Source organism: Triturus cristatus, chromosome 5_1 (genome assembly GCF_964204655.1).
Source record: "Triturus cristatus chromosome 5_1, aTriCri1.1, whole genome shotgun sequence".
Lineage (NCBI taxonomy): Eukaryota > Metazoa > Chordata > Amphibia > Caudata > Salamandridae > Triturus > Triturus cristatus.
Window position 1 is genome coordinate 563039742 of NC_140587.1, and position 22428 is coordinate 563062169.

The 22428-nt window shown below is 45.8% G+C and overlaps 1 protein-coding gene across 1 annotated transcript in view; it reads left to right on the plus strand.

Moving 5' to 3' along the window:
• Nucleotides 1-1320: 1320 nt before the first annotated feature.
• TRAM1 (translocation associated membrane protein 1) overlaps nt 1321-22428 on the plus strand; it is a 201876-nt gene continuing 180768 nt past the window's right edge. The window contains exon 1 of the mRNA XM_085605459.1: nt 1321-1581. Coding sequence (XP_085461585.1) covers nt 1459-1581 — 123 coding nt within the window. The 5' untranslated portion in view covers nt 1321-1458. The remainder of the gene's footprint in view (nt 1582-22428) is intronic.

Consider the following 22428-nt stretch of genomic DNA (forward strand, 5'->3'; position numbering starts at 1 on the left):
TCCTGAATTTTGACCCTTTGTCCTGAATTTTTACACTCACCGTCCTGAATTTCCCCTCATGCCAGTTGGTCACCCTATTGAGGAGAGATTTTTCATTCGCCTTCCTTAAATAAACCCAGCTATATTGCGTCAGCAGGACAGATAGGTCCCACCCTCTCAAGTTTTAAAACATCCTTTTTCCAGGGATTACCAAATCCGTTGCTTGCTAGTGACACGCGCATAATAAAATCATGCAACGTGTGAAATGCCAGACTAGAATCGGGGTCAGGATAAGGGCGCGCTCATGCGCGTACTGATGTTTTTCTGGTTCTGGCATGTTTACGTTTCGAAAAAGTCTAGCCAGTCTAGAGCCTTGCCGATCTGCTCTCAGCAGTGTTTTAACCTCGCAGCCATATTTAAATAATGTATCTCCTTTTTTCTTTCTAGTAGAAGTAAATATAAATGTATACAGGTAAACCATTCGCGCTGTAAACAACAACTATTTGTTAAACTTCAGTATAAAAGCTTTAAATAATACATCATACTGTATATAATGTATATCAAACAATTCATTTCCCAAACAGTATGAAAATTAAGAAAGCTCCGAATATAGATATATGTTTTCATGTATACATACTTCTTCGTTTCAATTTGTTTGGTATTTTTCAACAAAAGGGGAAGCACACATAAATATATATATATGGTTACTACGTTTAGGCCAAGCTGCCGCCGATGTAATTATGACCGTATCTGGTTTTCAGGGGGCCAGCACCTAAGGTTTACTTCCTGTTTAAAGCGGCATTGGTTTAAAACAGAAGGACACAAGTGCCTTCCTTTTCGCTCTACCTCGAGGGAAACAGAAAAGGGACCCAGTTTTCTCTTGAGGGCACCTAGGCGCTTAGCCGTTATAGAATATCAGCCTCTTATATTTTCTCAAAATGAAAAAAATATAGGTTAAGTTCCTATAGGGATGCTGACAACGATTGTGATTAAATACTGCGCTGTTGCATTGTACGGTATTGCTTTGAATTTAAATGTATTTGGTCAATGGTACCAACCCGTTTGTGCTTGCAGTGATTTTTGGGGTATAGAATTCTCAACTGTTTTGAACAAATTGTACTTTTTTATTAACTGCTCCTCAGATTGAAAATTAACTTCTCTATTTCAAGATGGCCGCTATGTATAACAACTCTACCAAGAATAACATCCTCGTCGTCTGCAAATTCCGTGTTCATTTATTTTTTTCACTCCCTTCTGGCCTGCACAACCCCCTCCTGGTTTGATTGGCGGCTCTGGCTCCCCCCCTGCTCCTGGTGGTGGCTGGGAGAGGAACGGCTTGGCAGGAACGAGAGCGTTACTGCTAGTGCAGACGTGGTGTTAGGAGCCGCTGCTGCAGGGTGGGAGGAGGAGGAAGAAAGGAGTCGAAGCACACAGCAGCAGAAGAGCCACCGCTGCCGCCAGGCCCCTGTTAGCAACACCATGGCCATCCGCAAGAAGACCAACAAGAACCCGCCCGTGCTCAGCCATGAGTTTATTATACAGAACCACGCAGACATTGTGTCGTGCCTAGCTATGGTCTTTCTGCTTGGGCTCATGTTCGAGGTAAGCCGAGGGGAGAAGACTCTGGACCCACACCCTGGGGTGGGCGGCATGGGCTCACCAGGCAAGTAGTGGCCAAGTACTCTACTTAAATCGGAGATGGATGTTATCCTCGCAGCAGCGTGAGCAAGCTCATCAGGCTTGGGGCAACCGTTTACCGAGGCGAATGCCCCCCTCACAGGGAAACAAACCGAAAACACCCATCCTGGGCTCCCTTTGAATGCCAACCCTCCTCTACAGAATACCGTTCTGAAGGCCAGAATAATGGGGAATTTGCTGAGCAATCTGACGCCTCTAACTGCAACACAGGTTATTGGTGGCACCACCATCTGGTAGTAGAACGTCCCCGTTGTCGTTAGTGAGTTCGCAACCCAATACTTGATGTACCGAATGGGAGGGATGCTCTAATAATGTTTGCTCAGAAATAATTTGTCATTAGTCAGCCCATGAGTTTCTAGTTTATCGTTGGTGCAAACGTAGAAGAGCAGTAAAGCCCCAGGTAAAATTCAAACAGTGGCATTGTTTTAAATGGCAATCAGTAAGTACCCGCACTTCAGCAATTTGAAAGGGAGGGTACCATCACTGGTGCAGATAATGGAAGCGTACTAGCAGGCCTCAGAAGCAAGCAAGTACTCTGGAATAGTGAGTGATTGCATTTCTGTATTCGCATTCGCAAATTGGCCGTACAGGGTCGGTAGTAGAAGAGTTATAGTCTGTGAAAGAAGGTTGTTGAATGAGCGTGGGGCTGGCTATACGTGGCAGGGAGCCCACAGCAATGCAATACAGTACTGTCGATAACGCCTGGTCTGGTGAGTAATTGTATCATACTGCGGAAGAGAATGGGAGACTGACAGAGTAACCACCCCAAGACAGTGGGGCATGTGTGCAGCACATGCGGTTTAGTGGTTCTCGGCTATAGTGCATTTCTGACATGCGCCCAGTGCCCCCTTTAAAAGCCCCTCGCCCGAAAAGAGGCCCACTTATTCCAACATGAGACCGGTAGGGAGTTGGGAGTGGGCACGACCGTTTCGGATATGGAAGCCTTTGGCTCTGCAGTATTCTGATGGGCAAAGTATCCAATTTACTCGATTGTATCTGAGATGGCACTCTCAGGATGCCATTGGAGGGACTGCAAATCCCAGCAGGAGAGGGGAGGGATTTTAAGAGGGAGAGTGAAGGATGACGTGTACCTGGCGCTTAAGCACTGGCTGGCAACCTGGGCAACTCTTTTTTTCACGCACACTGACACGCGAGATTTTACATCAGTATAGCTCTTTGTCGCTGCATGTTTTGTGATGTTTACACGCAGTATGTGACCAACAGAAGAAAACCGTTGGTAATCAACTAGGAGCTCACACATCGTGGACTTTAGTGCATACGCTGGCGTCGGCTTTGTACCTGAATCTAGTAATTGTAATGACTTGGCCAGACTAGAAAGTTAAGTTACACTGTTTTTATGTAACAACACATCCTATTTTTTCAAGTCCACTTGTTTTTGTTAGGTTCCTAGGCCAGGCGATTGTTTAACTGGAAGTTGCTGTCAGTGGTATGATAAGATCTCAAGGCTTTTTTTTACTTTAACTCGTTTCATTCGTACTCCCCTTTAGAATACGTGTGCTTCCTATGTGTGAAAGCATTTCAGCCTTTGTTAGAATTGGTTTTTGGGGGGCAAGGTAAGTCGTGGTTTACTGGACTCAAATTGTGATATTCGGGAGTCTCCTGCCTCTTTTTAGTGCCGGCCTACTTGTTGGCTTGATAACTGAACCCCAAGAAAAAATTAGTACTCGAGTCAAGTCAAGAATGCTTTATTCGACAACTTAATGTCATAAAAGTAACCATAGCCTACAACGGTGCACTCCATTAAAACATTTTAGAAATTCAGGATTTGTTAAAAAAAAAAAAAGCATTCCTAATATCAGCTAAGCAACCAAGGCTAGAAATACGTACAAGACAACGACATGATATAAAATACAAAGTGCAAATGAGCAAACATGGTCAAATACACTCAGCTTATATTGTTCCTGTAATCAACCAGAAAATTGAATCACTGGGATGCATATAGTACATGGACATTTTTTAAAGTGCAGAATAAAGGAGACTCAAAATAAAAGTCCATGCTTATTACATTCCTAATATCAGTCAGAGGACCCTGTATACATGCAGTACAAAAACATTGTATAGGGTGCAAAGTGCAATAGGGCGAACTCAATCGAATGGGATAGTCCCCGTTTATGACACATAGTGGGCCTCAGAATAAAAACCTATTAAAACTTAATGACAGTTGAAAAGCCAATTTTTTTATGCGCATAATTTCTCCTGATAAAAAACTAGCAACCCCTAACAGACCTTGGGGGAGATCACATTTGGAGGTACAGTAGGGCTGGCCTAACTTGCACAAAGTGACAATCTCTGAGTAAAGGTAATGTACATTTCTCGCGTAAGGAGACATAATAATCACAAAATAAATTTTAGTACTCTATTCTCATGGTGGCGAAGCAGAGCGATCTAAGGCTTACTAAGACGAGGTGTACAGGAAAGGAAGGGGTGGGTCTGTAATGTTCACGCTGTCTGTGTCTGTTTTTTTCTTTTAAATGGCTGCTTTGGAAGAGCACTATCTCCCCAATAACGCTCCAACTCTGTTGGGGAACCTTTAACTGCGCATGCTTGGAGCGCAACTGGTGGGCGCGCTGGACAACAAGGATGCTGTCACTGTAGAGATTGAACAGATGCAAGCTCGCCACAGCTTACCCTGCTGGTTTAGTTTGGTTCTGGTCTGTATGTATCCAAAGACCATGTCTGTTGCTGAACGCAAAGTCACCAAAGCTGTGTCCTCAAACTGTCCACCAGGATCCCCAGAGGAAGACTACTTCAAAGCTGCAGTGTGACGGGGGCAGCGGTCGAAGTGCATTGAAAAAAGTATGGGAACTGTGATGCTGCATGCAATGAGTGCGCGGTCAGTGAGCGTGGGGGGCGGGGACAAACGTGTGACTAAAAAACAAAATATTCTGTACTTTATTTTTTCACCTTCAAGGAGCTACGTATAAAATAATGTGCAGCTTGAATGAATTTTTTTTTTTTTAAAAAAGGTCAAGTTAATCAGTGGGAAATGCAGTATAGTACATTATAAAACCTCTATTAGTTAATGCACTGCAGAGGTGAATGTGTAACCTGACAGCCACAGAATTAATTCTTCGTTGGTGCAGTGGAGAATAGTGATTAGTGTATTTTTAGTGCTACAAGTCCCAGCTTGTGACAGAAAGTACTGTGAATATGCAAGTCATTATTTTAGGCGTACATTACACACAGTAGAAGATAAAATGCTACAAAACATGCAAACAGGTTGAAGATAAAATGGTGCTTCCAAAATATAGATTTTATTAATGGCTAGACTGTACGTAATGCATTTAAAAACTAAATAAAATAACTGTCCCTTAAAAGCACGCACTTCACAATTCGGCTGGTAACTCCCTTGCATTAAAAAAGAATGAATCTGTTATCACAAAGCTCCAAGTGATTCCATCAACAGTAGCGGCTGTCGGGGAATTGTGTTAGGGCAGTGCAGGCTGGCAGCGCGTAACTAACAAAACAACTTTAAAAAATGTGTCTGCTGGTCTTCTGCTCCTGAATCTCTCGGCCTTCCCTACGGCCAACCCAGACACTGCTTGCATACCCATGAGAGCAGTGTCGTGATTGGGCTGAGCAGGCTAGTTTTGCGCTCCATCGGGAGCTGGGAGCCTGTGCCTGCTGTTCTCTCCACCCAGAAACACAGCTGGGTTGTAGAAATGTCAGTGCGCATGTAGGTTTGGCATGTCTGATGCGGCCGGCCAACCGTTATGCGTATTGACAGCAGTGCCCAGCATTCCTCCTTCCCGTGCTGTAATGCTTTGGCCCCAACCCCCAGACTCGGCTACAGGAGGAACAATAAAATGATCTGCATTTTTTTTTTGGTTTGCCTCTGCTGCCCGCAGAGGCAAATGAAAAATAAATAGCAGATAATTTTTATTTGGGGGGCAACGTTCCTTCGCCGTAGTGGAGGAGTCGCCGCTGTTAATTAAAGCCAGTATGGCTCCCAAGCACCCTTTACACTTGCAGATTAACTAGTTGTGCACATTTACATTTCTTTCAGGCAAGTAGGCACCGTGACAAGAAGGCTTGTCAATTGTTTAGTTGTCCCAACACAGGAGACCTACTGAATGACACTTCAGCAGAAGCATTTAAACTATCTGAATTAACCGTCCTGGGGCGGTTGTCATTTCACAAAAGATGGGGAACGGGTTTTCATCAATTAAAAAAGTATGGGCACATCATGCCCCTCCAATCCCGCCCACTTCGACCTCTGGCCAGAGGTAACACAAGCCTGATTTGCATCTCGATTTGATCTCGGGAGGCACATGCTTCAAGGTATGGGAGCATTTACCAAACTTACCAGGTGCAGTCAAGTCACAAAATGAGGTGGTAGCAGCTGAGGTTGGCCGCAAATGCTCCCGGGAAGTGGAGGCCAAGTACAATATCTGTTGATGTGAAGCTGGTCCCCCCCCCCCCCTCAGTTCTACAATGTGTGTTCAGTAGTTGTTGTGAGGAATCCCCTTCCACTGCTCCCACATTTATCTGCTAGGCTGTAACCCCCTTTTGTGTACAGATTAAACCTTCTGTGGAGCCCCTCCAGTGCTCCTTATCGGATATTTGGTTTCCCCCATCTAGACTAGATATCATAAGCACTTTTAGCAAAGTTCATGTATTCAAGTCTAGTCCTGACTTGGCATGGGGGCAAGACTTCTTGAACCCCTGTCCTCGAGCTCAAAGACCGTTCAAGTACAATTGAGTGTTATGATTCTTTTTAAAGCGTGTGTATTCCATAATGCATCTTAGCTCTACAGCGTACATAGGAGCCTCCTGTGGCATGATATTAGTTGGTAGTCAGGTTTTTAAATCCTTCCTAAATCTAAGTAAACTTGAGTGGAATTTTAACTTTAGAGGAATGTTATTCTATAGTTTAGTGGTGCAGCCTATAAAACGTCTACCTCCCCAGGTGGTTAGTTTGAATTTGGAGGGCTTAACATTTTTGGCAAAGGTGGACCGAAGAGTTCTGGGGGGAGTGTCCCATTTGAATCCACTCCTAAGATATTCAGGTACCAGCGCTCTGCAGGGCCTCATGAGCAATACAGAGAGCCTTAAAGGCATTCCATTTCCTGATGGGTAGCCTATGCAGGGCCTGAGAGGCTGACTGGAATTTAGCAGTGCATGGAAGCATACGGGCTACTGCGCTACGCACATTTTGAAGTTTATTCAACAAATGTACTGTTGCACATTTAGGTAAAGGGCATTCTAGCAGTCGATTTTTGACAAGATTAATGTCACAATTGCAGTCTTCTGTAGTTCGTGAGGAATGCGGGTAGGATTTTTGAAATTATCATCTGAGTGTTAAAAGAAGATATAGTGAGCACATTGATTTTTGTCAAGTGTGGTACCCAAGTTCCTGACTTTCTTGACGGGGATAAGAAGCGCTTCTTGATTCTGGGGCCACCAGATAGGTGACCAAAATGAAGTCATTCCCAAACAAAAGGACCTCAGTCTTCCCTGAGTTAAGATTCAAACAGTTTCCCTCAAGGAGTGCACTTTCCTTTTGGCTACAAATTAAAAACACAGAGCCAAACACGGTCAAGGGAAATGTCCGGTAAATCTATACCAGTCATTGCGAGACCAGGACATCCCAAGTTCCCAAGACAATCCAAACCTAAATCACGTTTAAACATCACACTTGGCATGCTTAAAAGGAATCTGAGAGAAAACTGTACTGCAGTCTTCATGGTTGTACATCTGCAATTGCCCGTAGCGCTGATGAGGCACATCACTGAATGTAAAGTAGACCTCCTGGTGCTAAAGCACTGAACATAATGTAGACCTTATGGTGCTAACGGAAATCTGGTGATGAGACAACTCCCTAACACACATCGATCATCTCATTCTCCTGGGATGCGAGATCATAAGACATGCTGGAACTGGCCAAGTAAGTGATGGAGTCTAATTTTTTTAACCCATCTGAAGTGCTCATAAGTAACCCACACTTGTTTGCTCTAAATGTTTACATGTGTATATCCATTTTCTCAAGAGTTGAAAACTTTAATTTCTATTACCCCCGGGTGACAAAGGAAAAGTAATTGCTGAATGTCTGGAATCCTTGACAAGGCAACTTTAACAAAATATACCTGGGGTCATATTCGGTTCAGTATAAAACATTAAAACAAATGGGGTCCAACCTACAAACATGGAGGCAGGTCTCTAGGAGTTCAGGACCTCCAGCTGCAGAATACCTCGAAACGGCCCGAGAGCACACCAAGGCAGTGTGAGAACTGAGCTGTTAGCCCACCCTTTAACTGAGTGATTGCTCAGAAGAGTCTAGCGCCTGAGGAATATCATATATTGACGTCATACCTCCCATCCGGTTGGACTCGAGCAGCTTTCTGAAAAGCTTCTTCATAACGAGTGCCCCAAAGTGACTGCAAATTAACAGTGTAGCACTTTAAATATATGTGTACATTGAAAAGTTAAAAATGAGGAAAATGTTCCTGAATCTACATTTGACTCTTCCCATAGAATACAGATTTGGATTTGCTGGAAACTAGAAAAGTCTTAAGACTTTAAGATTTAAACCAAATCACAATATATCTTTAAATAATTGAATATGCTAAGCTTCAAGGAATGTAACAGAAAAATTAAAAAATGTCCATGTTATCTCATAAGCAATCCCTCAAACGCACTATTGGTGTATTTCTTTTGTTAATGTGAGTGTCCCTGTAGGAAGGAGTGATTTGGCACTGATCTGCTAACTGAAATGGCGCTGGTGCTAATACATGGGCAAACGCAAGCTTGCTATTCCCTGTAATATGCGTAACAATATGGGGGATGAGAGGAAGTTGAAGTCCCAATCATACCCCTTCAAAGAATAACCTTAACACACATCACACCATCTCCTCCTTTTCTTTGGAACTTTGCAAGTTTCCAACCTGGCAATAAGACAGTGGAAAAAAAAGAAAGCTGCTCAAAGTGCATCTTGCGGGCCTGCCGTATACGAACACACAATAATAGACCAATGTGAGCAGGGACTCCTTGTTGAAGCATGCTAAACAATGTGGGTGAGGATTACCATTTTTTAAAAGAATTTTCTTGGGATACTGCTGTGAGGAAGATTCGCAATCCAATCCAACTTAAAAAGTAGTCTCCCTCCTGCCCATAGCATGCCAGTGGCTTTTGTGCTATTTTAGTTTCTATAATACGATACCCAGAGGGATAACTTGGGAAGCCTAGCTCCAGGAGTATACTTGGACTGTAGAAATTCCAGAGTACTTAAGATCAGTGTTCTGACCGTCTCTCTGCCAGGTTGGCGCAGAGGTAGCGTGGTGCTGCTCCCTTTCGGCCTTTCCATTCTGCATGTTTGTGGGAGTGCTATCCCTCTCAGTGAATGCTGTGTGTGGCAGCCTGTTGGGAGGTGGTGCTCCTATCTACTGGCAAAAGTCACTGCTGGTAGGACACTATTTTTAATAAAAGAAAAAAAAATTGTATAGTTGTGCTGTACATTTTTGATTGGTTGTTCCTGGCTTGCGGCCTGTCCATTTTTTTTCATTGGTTGTTGGTTTTCCTCTGTAGACATCTGTGTGGTTTTCATTAGCCTCTTCTGTGGACAGCCAGTATTTAATGGCTAACAGTTGGGTGGGTTTCTGCCCGGGGCTGTGTTTGCCCCACCAGACGTCTTCAGGGCCTGGGTGCGGTTGGGGGCTTCCTCTCCTATTCTTTCCGTGTAGTGCAGTTTTGGCCCAGGAAGTGTTGGCTGCCGGATGTTACTGCCCAAAAGGGAGGTGGTGGCCTCAGTTCGGCACTTCTGCCTATGGATGTCCTGTGGCCATGAGTCCTGTAGTTGTCTGTTCTTGCTGCAGTGTGTGTCGGGGGAGGGGGGGTGTTTCGAGCTGTCGGTTCTGTCGCCCCTCTATGGCTGGTTGGTGCCCATTCCATTCTAGTGGCTGTCCTAGCAGCTGCACCAATCCCTATTGTCTCCTGGGTTATGCACTCCTTTGGTAAGATGCGTGCCTTCACGATAGCTCCCCTGTTAGCAGTTCTTCATTTGTGGGGGATTTCCTTCTTTCCGTGTCTGCACCACTGTTGGTGATTGGGGCTTTTCTTTCCTTGTATTGTTCAGACGGTGCTCGTTCTTCTGTCTTCTCAGGATTTCTTGGTGGCTGTGCTGTAGTCGCATTATATTCCCTTTCTGGATCGCGTATTTGTTGGGGGCCCAAATCCGGATGGTTCTGGGCATTGTGTGATGTTGCCCGGCCTCATGGATGCTGTGGATTCATTCACATCTACTGGAGCTTGGTTCGGCTCCTGTTCCGGTAGTCTCCGTTTGGATGTGGGTGCCTTTTTCCCTGGGTGTTAACCACAGTTTTTTGGTTTCAGGGCTGTACGCCCTGTCGTGTCCTTGTCAATTGTTCGCATCCCTCAATTTCCTGTGATCCAGTGGTCTGGTTCGGGTGGAGAATTTAGGGGCTCGTGTTGTACTGGTGACTCCGGCATAATCACGCTCTGTCTGGTTTCGGCTGTTGCAGGTGACAGTGGCGGGTGCTTCCATTGGTTCAGTCTCCCCTGCGGTTTCCGAGTTTCCTGGTGCGCTCTCTGGTGTATCCCAAGTTGCTGACTGGTTAGTTGTACTGGTTGGCTTCGTGTGTGGGGTCTCTCAGCCTCTGTCTCCTCTTCTGTGATAGCATCCGGAAGGTTGCTGCCAGATCTTATGCTCGCATTGAGTAGTTTCCCGCTTGGTGTGATCCGCTGTATGTGGTTCCGCTTTCAGTTTCTCTTCACAGGCTGCTGGTGTCCCTCCCAGATGAGCTTTTAAGGCTTCATGGCCCCCTTGCGGGGGTTTGATGGTCGGTCTGGACCTTGTCTCCTGGATCTTCAAGGGAATGTCACCTTTCCGTCCTTTTCCTCTGGCGTGTCCTTCGTGGGATTTGCAACTGGTTTTGCAGGCTCGTCGGTGTTCCATAGGGTGGGCTTGTGTCGTCTGTGCGGCTGCTTCTTCTGTCTTTGTTGGTGTTTTTTTTCGGGTGGCAGTAACGTCTTGCGTCAGCTGGGAGTGCGCAGCTTGTTGTCGTGTCTTCTTTGGTGTATTTGCTCTGGTGTTTGGCTTCGTAGTGCTGTCCACTGTGTTGAAAATAGGCTGACTGTATTTCTTGTTTGTTTGACCTTGCTGTACAGTCGTCCTGTGTTTTTGTGGGGGGGGGGGGGGGGGAGGGTTTGGCTTAGTATGTCTCATTATGTAATGGAGATAAGCGAGAGGGGTGAGGAGGTAATGCTTCTATTACTCACCGGTAATTGCATTACTCCATGTCCTACTCTCGCTAATCTCCATTACGGCCCTCCCTCCCGGTAGTCAAGCCTACGGTCTACGGCAGCTTGGTATGTACAGGAGTTGTGCAGGGGGTGGACCTTTTTATGTTGGTAGAATGTGTCTACTGTGGCACAGGGGCTTCATTATATAATTGAGATAAGCAAGAGTAGGGCACGGAGTAATGCAATTACCGGTAAGTAAGCATGTCCCCCCTCCCCCACCCACCAGTCTGACCTTTTCATGCACAGATCTGATGGTAACTTGGAGACGTTAATATGCTAAGAGAAGCCACAAATTTTAGAGCAAGTAAATCCATTCCTTTCTGTGAACATATGCAGCATGAATCCACTATCCTCCCATAGTGAAGAAACTGGCCAATGGGTAACCCTACACTTCTCTCTGCCCGACTCTGTGAAGGTCATGCTTGTCTGCTACAATACAAAAACAAGGATTTGCAATGCAATAGGTTTCGCATTTGCGAGAGTTTGAGCTATTGGCATTATAAACGACAATGCCTTTTATTTATCTGTTTTGAAAACCTGCAAGCGGTGCAAAAACATGCACTTTGGGCTGATAGTCGTTGCTTACAAGAAGCAAGGCTGGCAATAACTGCTTCTCTTTTACTGCCAGCCTTGCTTCTCACAAGCAAGGACTATAAGTACAAAGTGCGTGTTTACACACCACTTGCAGGTTTGCAAAACACATAAATAAAAGGCATTGTCTTTTACAATCCCAATAGCTGAATCTCTCACAAATGTGAGACCTATTGCATTTGTACTTGCTTGTCATCTTTTACCAGATGAAGAGACCTGTACAAACTCTGGGCCAAGTAGGTGTGGAAAGTTTGACATGGGGACAGGAATAACTAATACAAGGTACACTAGAGAAGGTAAACAGAAAAACGTACATACATGGCAACACAACTGGGTGGCACTACCTTTGCACAAGGAAGGCAGCAGAAAATGGGGCAAGGAGAACATTTATACTTGGCAAGGGAATCCCAAGCAATTCTACTGGGACAAAGATACCTGAACGTCGAGAGACATGACCACCAGGAAAGCAAACTCAAACACTGGGAAATGTAAAACTAGGGATAGGGAACAAATATGCTGGGATAACGGAGACAAGTTATTTGGGATGGCAAAAACATCACTGCACTGCTTAAGAGGTTGGTGTGTTGTACAATCGATTTAAAAACGTTTTTATTGTAGCACAAGAGAGGAGAGATGCTATGGAGTAAGGAAGGAAGTTAAAGAAATAAAGTGATGGTTAGGGGAAGCTGCTGAGGTAGGGAGAGCAGCAGAAACGTAATTGGATATTGGTCTGGTGGTCATCTTTCTGATAAAGAAAGTGAAATCCTAAATGGCTTTTTTATCTTTGAATATCAGGTTAATATTATGGAAACACTGAGGCTACTACATTAAATTTCTAGTTATACTCTACCTTTTCTTGGAAGACAGCGCTTGACAGGCTATTCCTTACTCTATCACAGGCTTACAAATAGACTGCTACAACAGGCTTGTTACTTAAAAATGGTCAGTCGGCTTCAGAAGATTCCGATCTCAGCAGCCAGTACAAAGTTTGTGATTCGAATCCTCTGGAAAAAAAAAAAGCTTCTAGTGGGTATATCTATTGAGTCCGAAGAGCAACTAGAATTAAATCTTTTCCCTGTGGTGCTCATGGAGAGCGCGGAGTTGATCAGCGTATGAAAACTGTTTTTTTTTTTTTGCCTTCTGGACTGCCTTAATCCTAGCCAGCAAGCATGCACATACACCCAAATACAAGACACGAAAGCAATCTAAATTTTGTACCAGTCTTTCTGGTGTTTTGTACTACTGATGTGTGTGTGTCAGCGAGGGTCTAAATTAGAGGCTCTCGCTGTCGACAACTCCTCAATAAAAAAAATTCAGAACACATGTAGATATTTATTTTTATTTTTATTGAACCAATAGATGGCAGAACATACACAGCATGTGTGATTCAGTCTGACCAAAGTCAAAACGTATTGTTTCAAGCCACACCTGAAACAGGCCAACCAAGTGGAACAATTTAAGCGGTTAACTAAAAGAGGAAACCGGTTTCCCCAAATTTAGAAAAACAACCTTAAAATGAGCTTATTTTTAAGAAAGCTCTTGAAGGAAATAATCCTTGTTAAACATTGCCAGCCGCTCTAAACTACGCGAGCTAAGATTATTTTAGTTGAACAACCGCCACTTTGAAATTCATATTAACACGTACCATGGAGTTGCATGTCATTAGGAAATAAAAACCACATAACTAGAACATATACGAAGCGTGGCCCATAAATATTTAAAATCAAAATGTGCAAATTATGATGTTGCCTCAAGATGGCAGCATCCTACTTCATAAACGAAGTTGTCAGTTTCGTAGCAACATGGAGTCGGTGAGCAGGAAGCGAAGTAAATACTGGTTTGTGTTTCGGAAGTCCTGTCTTGCAGTCATAACTGTACCAATACGAGAAGAAACACATACCCCTCCTGCTATATTACTATGTAGGCCGGGAGGTGTAAATACAGAAAGTTATTACCGTTTTCCGCGAATTGTCGTCGGAATAATCATTTTAAGAACATCGTACAAGACACCACTAACTGAAAGAAAAAAAGTGAAAGCACAAGCGTGCATTGTGCTGAACGCGCGAGCCGTACGCGTACACATCGCCTGTCCGGGCGCGTGCACATCTCCTGTACCCCTTCGCTAACAAAACCGATGACAATAGATCTTACCAATAGAACTTACCAAGGCGAGGAGCGCATGCGCTGCTTTGCTAGGGGAGACCTAAAACCTCATGTGTAGAATCCCCAAGGCCTTCCAGGTATTTCTATTAACCTCTCTTAACTGCCTTTGTGAAGTGTAAACTATCATATAGCTGGACTAAACAGAGAACCCAGTCTTAGTCTGTGCCCTGCTTTCTTAGCTATGCCTATCTACCAATGGTGTGATTAAACAAAGAGGACTAGCTTAAGTTGACCAGAGTGTTACAGTACTCCAATTTAGTTCTGTCACGGGCACCTTGTTGGTGTATTCTTGAAGCCCTCACCCACCAACCTAGTTGGTGGCATGCTTCATCATCGGGCCCACCCAGTGACACCTAGTATGTCCCGGGTGTGCTACGACGCCTGATTACAGCGGAGCTGGTATATTGCTGAGAGTGCAGTGAGGTTGGGTGAGTTGTGATTTAAAACGGCTTGGTGGTGGTCCCAGTACCAGAGGGTAAATTAAATTTTAATAACTGGGCCGTCACCAGCGGTTAAAAGTAAGGCTACAGGACGTGTGAGGGTGGCGAGTTACTGCCCCCTGCGTCCTTCAGATGGTCGACATGTTTCAGCCAGTGCCTTGGAGTGTTCTGGCTTTCCTCAGGACCGTTTTTTTAAATCCCATATAAACCCTCGGGGACTCAGACTAGCTAACTAGTCCTCTCTCTCCCTCTTGTTACACGCATATATAGGCAGTGGGGTCATCTAGGAAGATCCTGGGTGCGATGATGAAGCATGCCACCAACTAGGTTGGTGGGTGAGGGCTTCATGAATACACCAACAAGGTGCCCGTGACAGAACTAAATTTGAGTACTGTAACACTCTGGTCAACTTAAGCTAGTCCTCTTTGTTTAATCACATATAAACCCTCGGGGACTCGGACTAGCTAACTAGTCCTCTCTCTCCCTCTTGTTACACGCATATCTACCAATGGTACCAGTGCCTAATTTGTGGGGAAAAAACCGCAGGTGCCTGAAGCTCTGCTCAGAAGCTGTCGCCCTGCCAAGCCTGGCAGTCTTCCATCAACTAACCGACAATCCTCGACCCTTTTTCTCGACCTTGCAAGCTCCTGCTTTCTCCCTTTTGTGAAGGTTTTGCCGGCTTTCTCTTCCTCCGTCTTTCCGATCGTGTTTCTCCCCCACTTTCACTCTGTAAATATCTGATGCAAAAAAATATAAGTGTCAGTCCCCACAAATAAATGTTGGTGTCCCCCCCCCCCCTTTAACCTCCCCCCCCCCCCCCCCCCACCACCACTGGCTCAAATTAAGCTCTCATTGGTACTCAGTTGTTAGTTAGTCCCCCTACCATAATGCTGAATGTTCCCTCAACTACTTCAATGCTATAACTACTCAAAGGGCCAATTCTGATAGGGCAACTTTTACCCATAGGCATTTCAAGGTGTCTTATACTAAAATAAGTGACATGGCAGTCAGGTGTGGTGTTATCCTCTTTATTGCCAATTCACATTGTTATATCGTGGTTGATTTATCAGTTTTGTTTCCAAAAAAATGTAATTTGTCCGTTTTGGGCAATGTGTGCATAGATGTGCCAGACTGTCATCATCTTCCAGGCTGTCCTTTGTCTGCAGTGGACATGATGGCTGGTATGTCAGTATCCTCCACACCCCATCCGCAAAACAAGTCTTTGACTGTTGGGTGGAATAGTTTGCCAACTTTTGTTTAGTTTAGGTTTCATCTGCTATAGTTCTCCTCCTACCCCGTTTTCACTTTATTTTTGGCATTTACCCAGAGCTTTGTCTGAGACTGATCCATTTTGACACCATGGCCAGTTCAAATGTCCTGACAATAGAGTTCCTCCTCTTGAACACCACAAAAACAAGCACGCAAGGAAAATGCACTGTTTCTGATTTGGGTAAGAACTTGAATTTCAAACAGAGCTAAACTTTAGGTAACTCTATTTTTTTTTGGTTCAATAAATACTGACCTTGAATAGGTGGTATCTTGTATGTTGTCTTGGTCTTGAGGAGCCGTTGCAGGTCTCATTTGGGCAGAACAGATGGTGAATTTTAACTAGTGGATTGGGGCAAGCCTAGATTATTGGAACAACATATTGGGTGACAGTAAGCTGTATGGCCCAGTAAGGAGGATCTGCCTAACTGAAGGCCCAGTTGACTGAAGACCTGCATGGGTGATGGATCGAGGAATTGAGACCTCCAAGGAGCCAAGAGATAGCTGAGCCTACTTGGACTGAAAGCCAAAGAATACAGGCAAACCACACTGGTAAGAGAGGGGCGCCTGAACTACCCCACACAGTACTACTTCTGTCCCTATTGAAAAGGGGTATGGCTGGTTTTATTCTTATCTGGTCCTGAAAATTATAACTGTGTCTTTGCTGAAAATCCTTTCGCCGAATTCCCAGTAGCCATTTGGACACCAAGGCTCTAGGCATACTAGAACGTCAACATTGACAACAAGACTTTTCCTCGCAATTATGCAACATTTTATCTTTTTGTAAGCCTTTACACCGCAGAGGTGTAGAATTTCTCATAAATTCTCCTTGCCCAATGATAAAATGCTTCAAAAATCCACCTGTCCTCTAAAAAAAAATTAACCAGCCCCACCACCTACTAAAATTCATTGGAGCAGTCAGAAATTGCCCCCTCTTACAATTTTTGTACACTTCCAAAATGCTTCAATAATGAAGGTATTGGAGCCACTTTGCAATTCTTCACATCTACCTTTTTTAAACCAATGTTCCACACCTCTTATTCCCTTCTCTCTTGTGCACTCTTTCTTCCACCTCTTTATAGGCACATGCTCTGGACCAGTTCAGCCTCAAGCAGTCTATCTTCTCTGTTCCCCTCCCTCCCCCCCCCCCCCCTTTAAATCATTCTGATAGCTCCCTCTCACTCTCTCCCTTATTTAACTTCAATGCACTCTTACATGTCAGGTAGGTGCTCCTTAGTCCATCCTGTTGCATTTACTATTTATTGCTGTGTCCTGTATCCTCAAGACAATTCATACTTTTCCCCTCTCCCATAAAAGGTACCTGATTCCTCACAATAATTATTTTTATCTTGCACCAATCTGTTTCTCTATCCATTTTATCATTTCACAAATACTCAATCTCCTCTGTCGGGCAGGGGGTTATACACTGAGAACTAGTCCTATGTGAGCACCCACCCAGGAAAAATAGCACATCCTAAAACATCTGTCCGCTCTAGTTCATAGCTGCCATGTGGACACCTTCGGCCAGTCCTGGCTTTTTAGTCAGCCATCCTTTGCATTTTGAGACTCATAGTTTTGATTTATTGAATGCAGAAACGTGTCAGTTTCTAGGGGAGTTTGATTATACAATGCTCCCTGGACTGTAATTTTAATTATGCAATATTGAGGTTCAGCATCCAAATAAAGAACCCCAGCAACCACCGTTTGCACATTTTTATATTATTGAGGGTAACTCCCATCCGAGTGATGCTGTCCAGTCAGTCGGTGTACTATTCTACATGCCCCACCCTAAAGTCTTGCTAAGAGCTCCCGAGGGAGCGCACGAAATATCGTTAACTTGGTCGTGGTGAGAGGGAATTTGATGATGAAGCATGCCACTGGCAGTAAGTGAGTGAAGTTTGCCTTCCTTTTTTTTTCTCTTTCCTTTAAATACTAGATAGAAGGCTTAATGAACTGTGAAGTCATTTCTACTTTTCTCTATCAAAGGGCTCTTGAATATGTACTGTACATCTCGGGTCATGTGCGACACTGTCGAACAATGTGAACGTTTATGGTATCATCATGTTGCATTTTGAAACACAAAACTTAACTTTTTTTGTTAGTACGAGCTCAGAAATTGATATGAGTTGACAAGTGTCATACAGGACATAAGTCCCTACGGCAGTAATGAACAAAGGACACCTAATTGTCCCTTATTTTTCGCTTTTTTTGTTGATGTGCAATGTTATGCAAAGTTTAATTCACACAACATTAGGGCTGTGTCCAATTCTTTAGCTGACCATTTAAAAGTAAACATTCAGAGCTCGCCAGACCTCATTTTTTAAAGTTAACTTATTTTTTTACTTTGTATTGTGGCACTTGAAGTTTTGTGAAGTTTTTTGTCTTTGAAAAGTGAAAAATCAGAATTGAATGACCGGCGTAGTGCAACTTTAAAGTTCTGAGCCCCAGTCCGAAATTGTCTCTGACCTTGTTTATTTATTTTTTCTTTTTGTTACAAACTTGTAAATTTACCTCTGTGAAAAATTCCAAAACAGTTTTTCAGCATTGGCAGGTCCTGTATTTAGTATCATGTCGGTAATCCTTGTTTGCTATCGCTACACAAACACTTATTTGAAGACGCTGTATCGCTTCCTTTGGAATGAAGAACATTAATAATGACACTTACTGTGACAGCACACACAAGAAAACAGCTGGATCCTGTTCATCTCACAGACTGGTTCAAAACTGGCATGATGCAGAGACTGCCCTGATGCTGAGCTGCAAATGCAATCCCAGTGTGATTCGCCTATACTGCTGTCTCTGTCAATCTTTCCTTTTAGCAGGGAAAAACATGGCTGAGCCACTGTCTGCAGTCAACCTCAATAGCAGTGCTGAGCCCACCCAAGGCTGCCTTTGGTAACCACGTTAGAAAGCAATATTGTATAACAGGATAGTGCTCCATTCTGATTAGATGCAAACAGACAGGCATCCTACCTACAGCTGCCTCCTCCGACAGACACTTAATGTATTTGCCTTGGAAGCTGCCAATTGCACAGATAACGAGCACGTTTAGTGTCCAGGCTCACAGCCAATAAAAAATATTTGAGTAGCCACCCCAGCCAATCGCAACTAAATGACTAATCCCGGGCTTTTATGTAGTCAGAAGCAACTAAACACTTCCACTCTCTTAGAGGTTTATTTTGACTTCCAGAATTGGCTGGCTTACAGTAATTACAGGGAAAAAAGAGCTAGTTATAAGGATTTTGTCTTGTAAACTGTTGTCACTTATGGTGCGGTGATATACATCATCTTTGCACTATGTGTCTTTGGGACAAAAAACTTCTTGTCCCTGATTTCAACCCATATGTTTCGCGTGTTGGGCTGTACATATTCCACACCTCTGGCACTGAGTCTTAATTGGTAGTGTTAGAGTAAGACCTGACCGTTCTACTCTGCTACCCTGGACAGTCTAGTTCTTCAAGTAAGTGACTTGGATATCCAATTGAAGTGCAGTAGTATTAGTTCCTATGTAACACCAGTGATAAACACAAGATCCTGCCTAGTAACCATTTTTTTCAGACGTTTCAACTAAGTCTCTCACACAAGGTCCGTAAATTGTACTGTGTAATGGGTTTAGCATTTATGCAACTATAACATTTGAGATTCCAGCTCACTCCCCATGTGGTATCCGATTTCAAGCTCCGTCCATGAGCAATAAAGTTAATACCCCCACCTGTGGTCAACATGTTGAGCTGCCATTACAGTTCCAGTCACATTATTACTTAACTAATTACATACCTAGATGTATAAGCATTGGAGTGTTATGCACTAGGGGGTAGATTGACAGCACTAATGAGGCAGCAGTTGCTAATTGGTGATAAGTAGATGGGGTGGGCTTGTCTTTTCTTAAAGAATCTTGAGTGGTGAACTAGATGTTTGATGCAGACATGGTGTATTGGAAGAGGTGTTTTCAAATGATTTTGAAGCCTAGAGTGAAAACTGTTTGTTTGGCCTGTCTGGATGGTGATTCAGACTTTTTCGGTGTTTTTCAGGCTTGAGAATGTAAAGTTTGTGTGTCTTTCGTTGACCAAGAGCGCTTGATTATTGTCTACCATACTATTGGTCATTCTGTGCACCAAGTTGGCAGACAGTAATAGAATACCCCAGAAACTGCCGACCGAATGCCACTGAGATCGAACCCAGCAAAGCCCAACTGCTAGAGTAACTTTGTAGGTCAATCAATCAAAGCATTTGTATAGCGCGCTACTCACCCGGAGGGTCTCAAGGCGCTTGGGGGAGGGGGGTCCGCTACTGTTCGAACAGCCAGGTCTTGAGTTGCTTCCTGAAGGAGAGGTGGTCTTGGGTCAGGCGGAGGTGGATGGGGAGGGAGTTCCACGTTTTGGCAGCCAGGTAGGAGAAGGATCTTCCTCCCATGGTGGCTCTTCAGATGCGGGGAACGGCGGCGAGGGCGTGGCTGGTAGAGCGTAGCTGGCGGGTGGGAGTGTAGAAGGTCAGGCGGTCGTTGAGGTATCTGGGGCCTTGGTTGTGGAGAGCTTTGTGTGCGTGGGTGAGGAGTCGGAATGTGATTCTCTTGTTGACGGGGAGCCAGTGCTGGTCTCTCAGGTGTCCGGAGATGTGGCTGTGTCGGGGGATGTCCAGGATGAGTCGTGCTGAGGCGTTCTGAATGCGCTGGAGCATTTTCTGAAGTTTGGTGGTGGTTCCGGCATAGAGGGTGTTTCCGTAGTCCAGACGGCTGGTGACTAGTGCCTGGGTGACCGTCTTCCTGGTTTCTGTGGGGAGCCACCGGAAGATCTTGCGTAGAATGTTGAAGCATGACGAGGAGACTGTGTTGACTTGTCTGGTCATCGAGAGGGAGGAGTCTAGGATGAAGCCCAGGTTGCGTGCGTGGTCTGTCGGTTTGGGTGCGCTGCCCAGGGCAGGGGGCCACCAGGAGTCGTCCCAGGCGGAGGGTGATGATCCCAGGATGAGGACTTCCGTCTTATCTGAGTTCAGTTTCAGGCGGCTGTTCGTCATCCACTCGGCTACGTCTTTCATCCCTTCGTGTAGGTTGGTTCTGGCGGTGGCGGGGTCCTTGTGGTACGCCGCAGATGACTTTGGTGGCCTCGGATCTGAATGGGGGGAGGCGGACTCTGTGTTCTTCCGGCGAGGAAGGAGGTGATCCACTCCAATGCTTTCTCCTGGATTCCGATGTCGAAGAGGCGCTGCACTAGGGTGCGGTGGCAGACAGTGTCAAACGCTGCGGAGAGGTCCAGGAGGATGAGTGCCGCTGTTTCCCTGTTGTCGAGCAGGGATCAGATGTTGTCCGTGGCTGCGATGAGGGTGGTCTCGGTGCTGTGGTTGGCTCTGAAACCGGACTGTGAGTGGTCGAGGGATCCATTCGTCTCGAGGAAGGCGGCCAGCTGTCTGTTGACGGTCTTCTCGATTACTTTGGTGGTAGTTTTTGAGGTCGGTGGGGGTCTGCTGATGGTTTCTTCAGTAGGGCACTGAGTTCGGCGTGCTTCCAGCTCTCTGGGAAGGTGGCGGTGTCGAAGGAGGTGTTGATGATGTCTCGGAGGTGGGGTGCGATGATGGAGTCGGCCTTGTTGAAGACGTGGTGAGGGCAGGGGTCGGTTGGTGATCCGGAGTGAATGGTGTTCATCGTGCGGATGGTGTCTTCGGTGCTGACCGGGGTCCAGGCGCGGATAGTGGTGGGCGTTGGTGTGGTCGTAGGGTGCGTCGGCTGTGTGCTGAAACCGTTGTGTATGTCTGCGATCTTGCTGTGGAAGAACGAGGCGAGCGAGTTGCAGAGTTCTTGCGATGGGGTGATGTCGTTGTTTCCGGCGCTGGGGTTCGTGAGCTCTTTGACGATGTTGAAGAGTTCCTTGCTGTTGTGGGCGTTGTTGTCTAGTCGTTCCTTGAATGTGGTTTTCTTGGTGGTGTGGATCAGCTGGTGGCGTTTTCGAGTGGTGAGCTTGAGGGTGGTCATGTTGTCTGGTCTCTGCGCCAGGTTTTCTCGAGGGCTCGGCAGTTCTTAGAGCTCTTGAGTTCGTCGGTGAACCAAGGTGCTCTCTTGTTGCTGAGTCTGGAGGGGGGGGGGGGTGTCTTCAGTGGAGCGAGGTCGTCTGCGCAGTTGCTGATCCACCTTGTGAGGTTGTTGGCGGCTTGGTTGGGGTTCGCTGAACTGGCGGGAGGGTGTTGGCACAGGGATGTGGTGAGCTGTTCGGCTGTGATCTTGTTCCAACTTCTGCGGGGAACCTGTTGCGGGTGGTGGTGGGTCGTGGTCCTTCTGAAGCTGAAGTGGACGCAGCTGTGGTCTGTCCAGTGGAGTCCGGTGGCGTGGCTGAAGGAGATGCCTTTGCTGGAGGAGAAGACGTGGTCAAGCGTGTGGCCGGCGTAGTGGGTGGGGGTGGTCACCAGTTGCTTGAGTCTGAGGTTGGCGAGGTTGTCCAGCAGGGTGGTGGTGTTGCGGTCGTTGTTCTCCAGGTGGAAGTTGAGGTCCCCTAGTAGGACGTAGTCAGCGGAGGGGAGGGCGTGCGGGCTGATGAAGTTGGCGATGTCTTCGCTGAATTGTGTGCTTGGTCCCGGGGGTCTGTAGATGAGGGTGCCTCTGAGGGTGGTCTTGGGGTCGGTGTGTATCTGGAAGTGCAGGTGTTCGGCGGCTGTGAGGGTGTCGTCGGAGTTGGTTGTGATGCGGACGGTGTTCTTGTGTACGATGGCGATGCCTCCTCCTGTCTGGTTGGCGCGGTCCTTTCGGGTGATCTTGTATCCGTCCGGGATGGCGATGTCGGGCGCTGAGGAGGCCTTCATCCATGTTTCCGTGAGGAAGGCGACGTCTGGAGATGCGGAGTCGAGGAGGTTCCAGCGTTCGACGGCTTGTCTGTGGACGGAGCGGGTGTTGAGCAGGATGTACTTCAGGTGGTTGCTGCTGGTGCTCGGCTTTGCGGGTTTGATGCAGGTCCGGATGCAGGAGAACTTGCAGGATTGGCAGGTGAAGGGTCCGTGGGTGCGTCCTGGGGTGGCTCGGTGGCAGCCG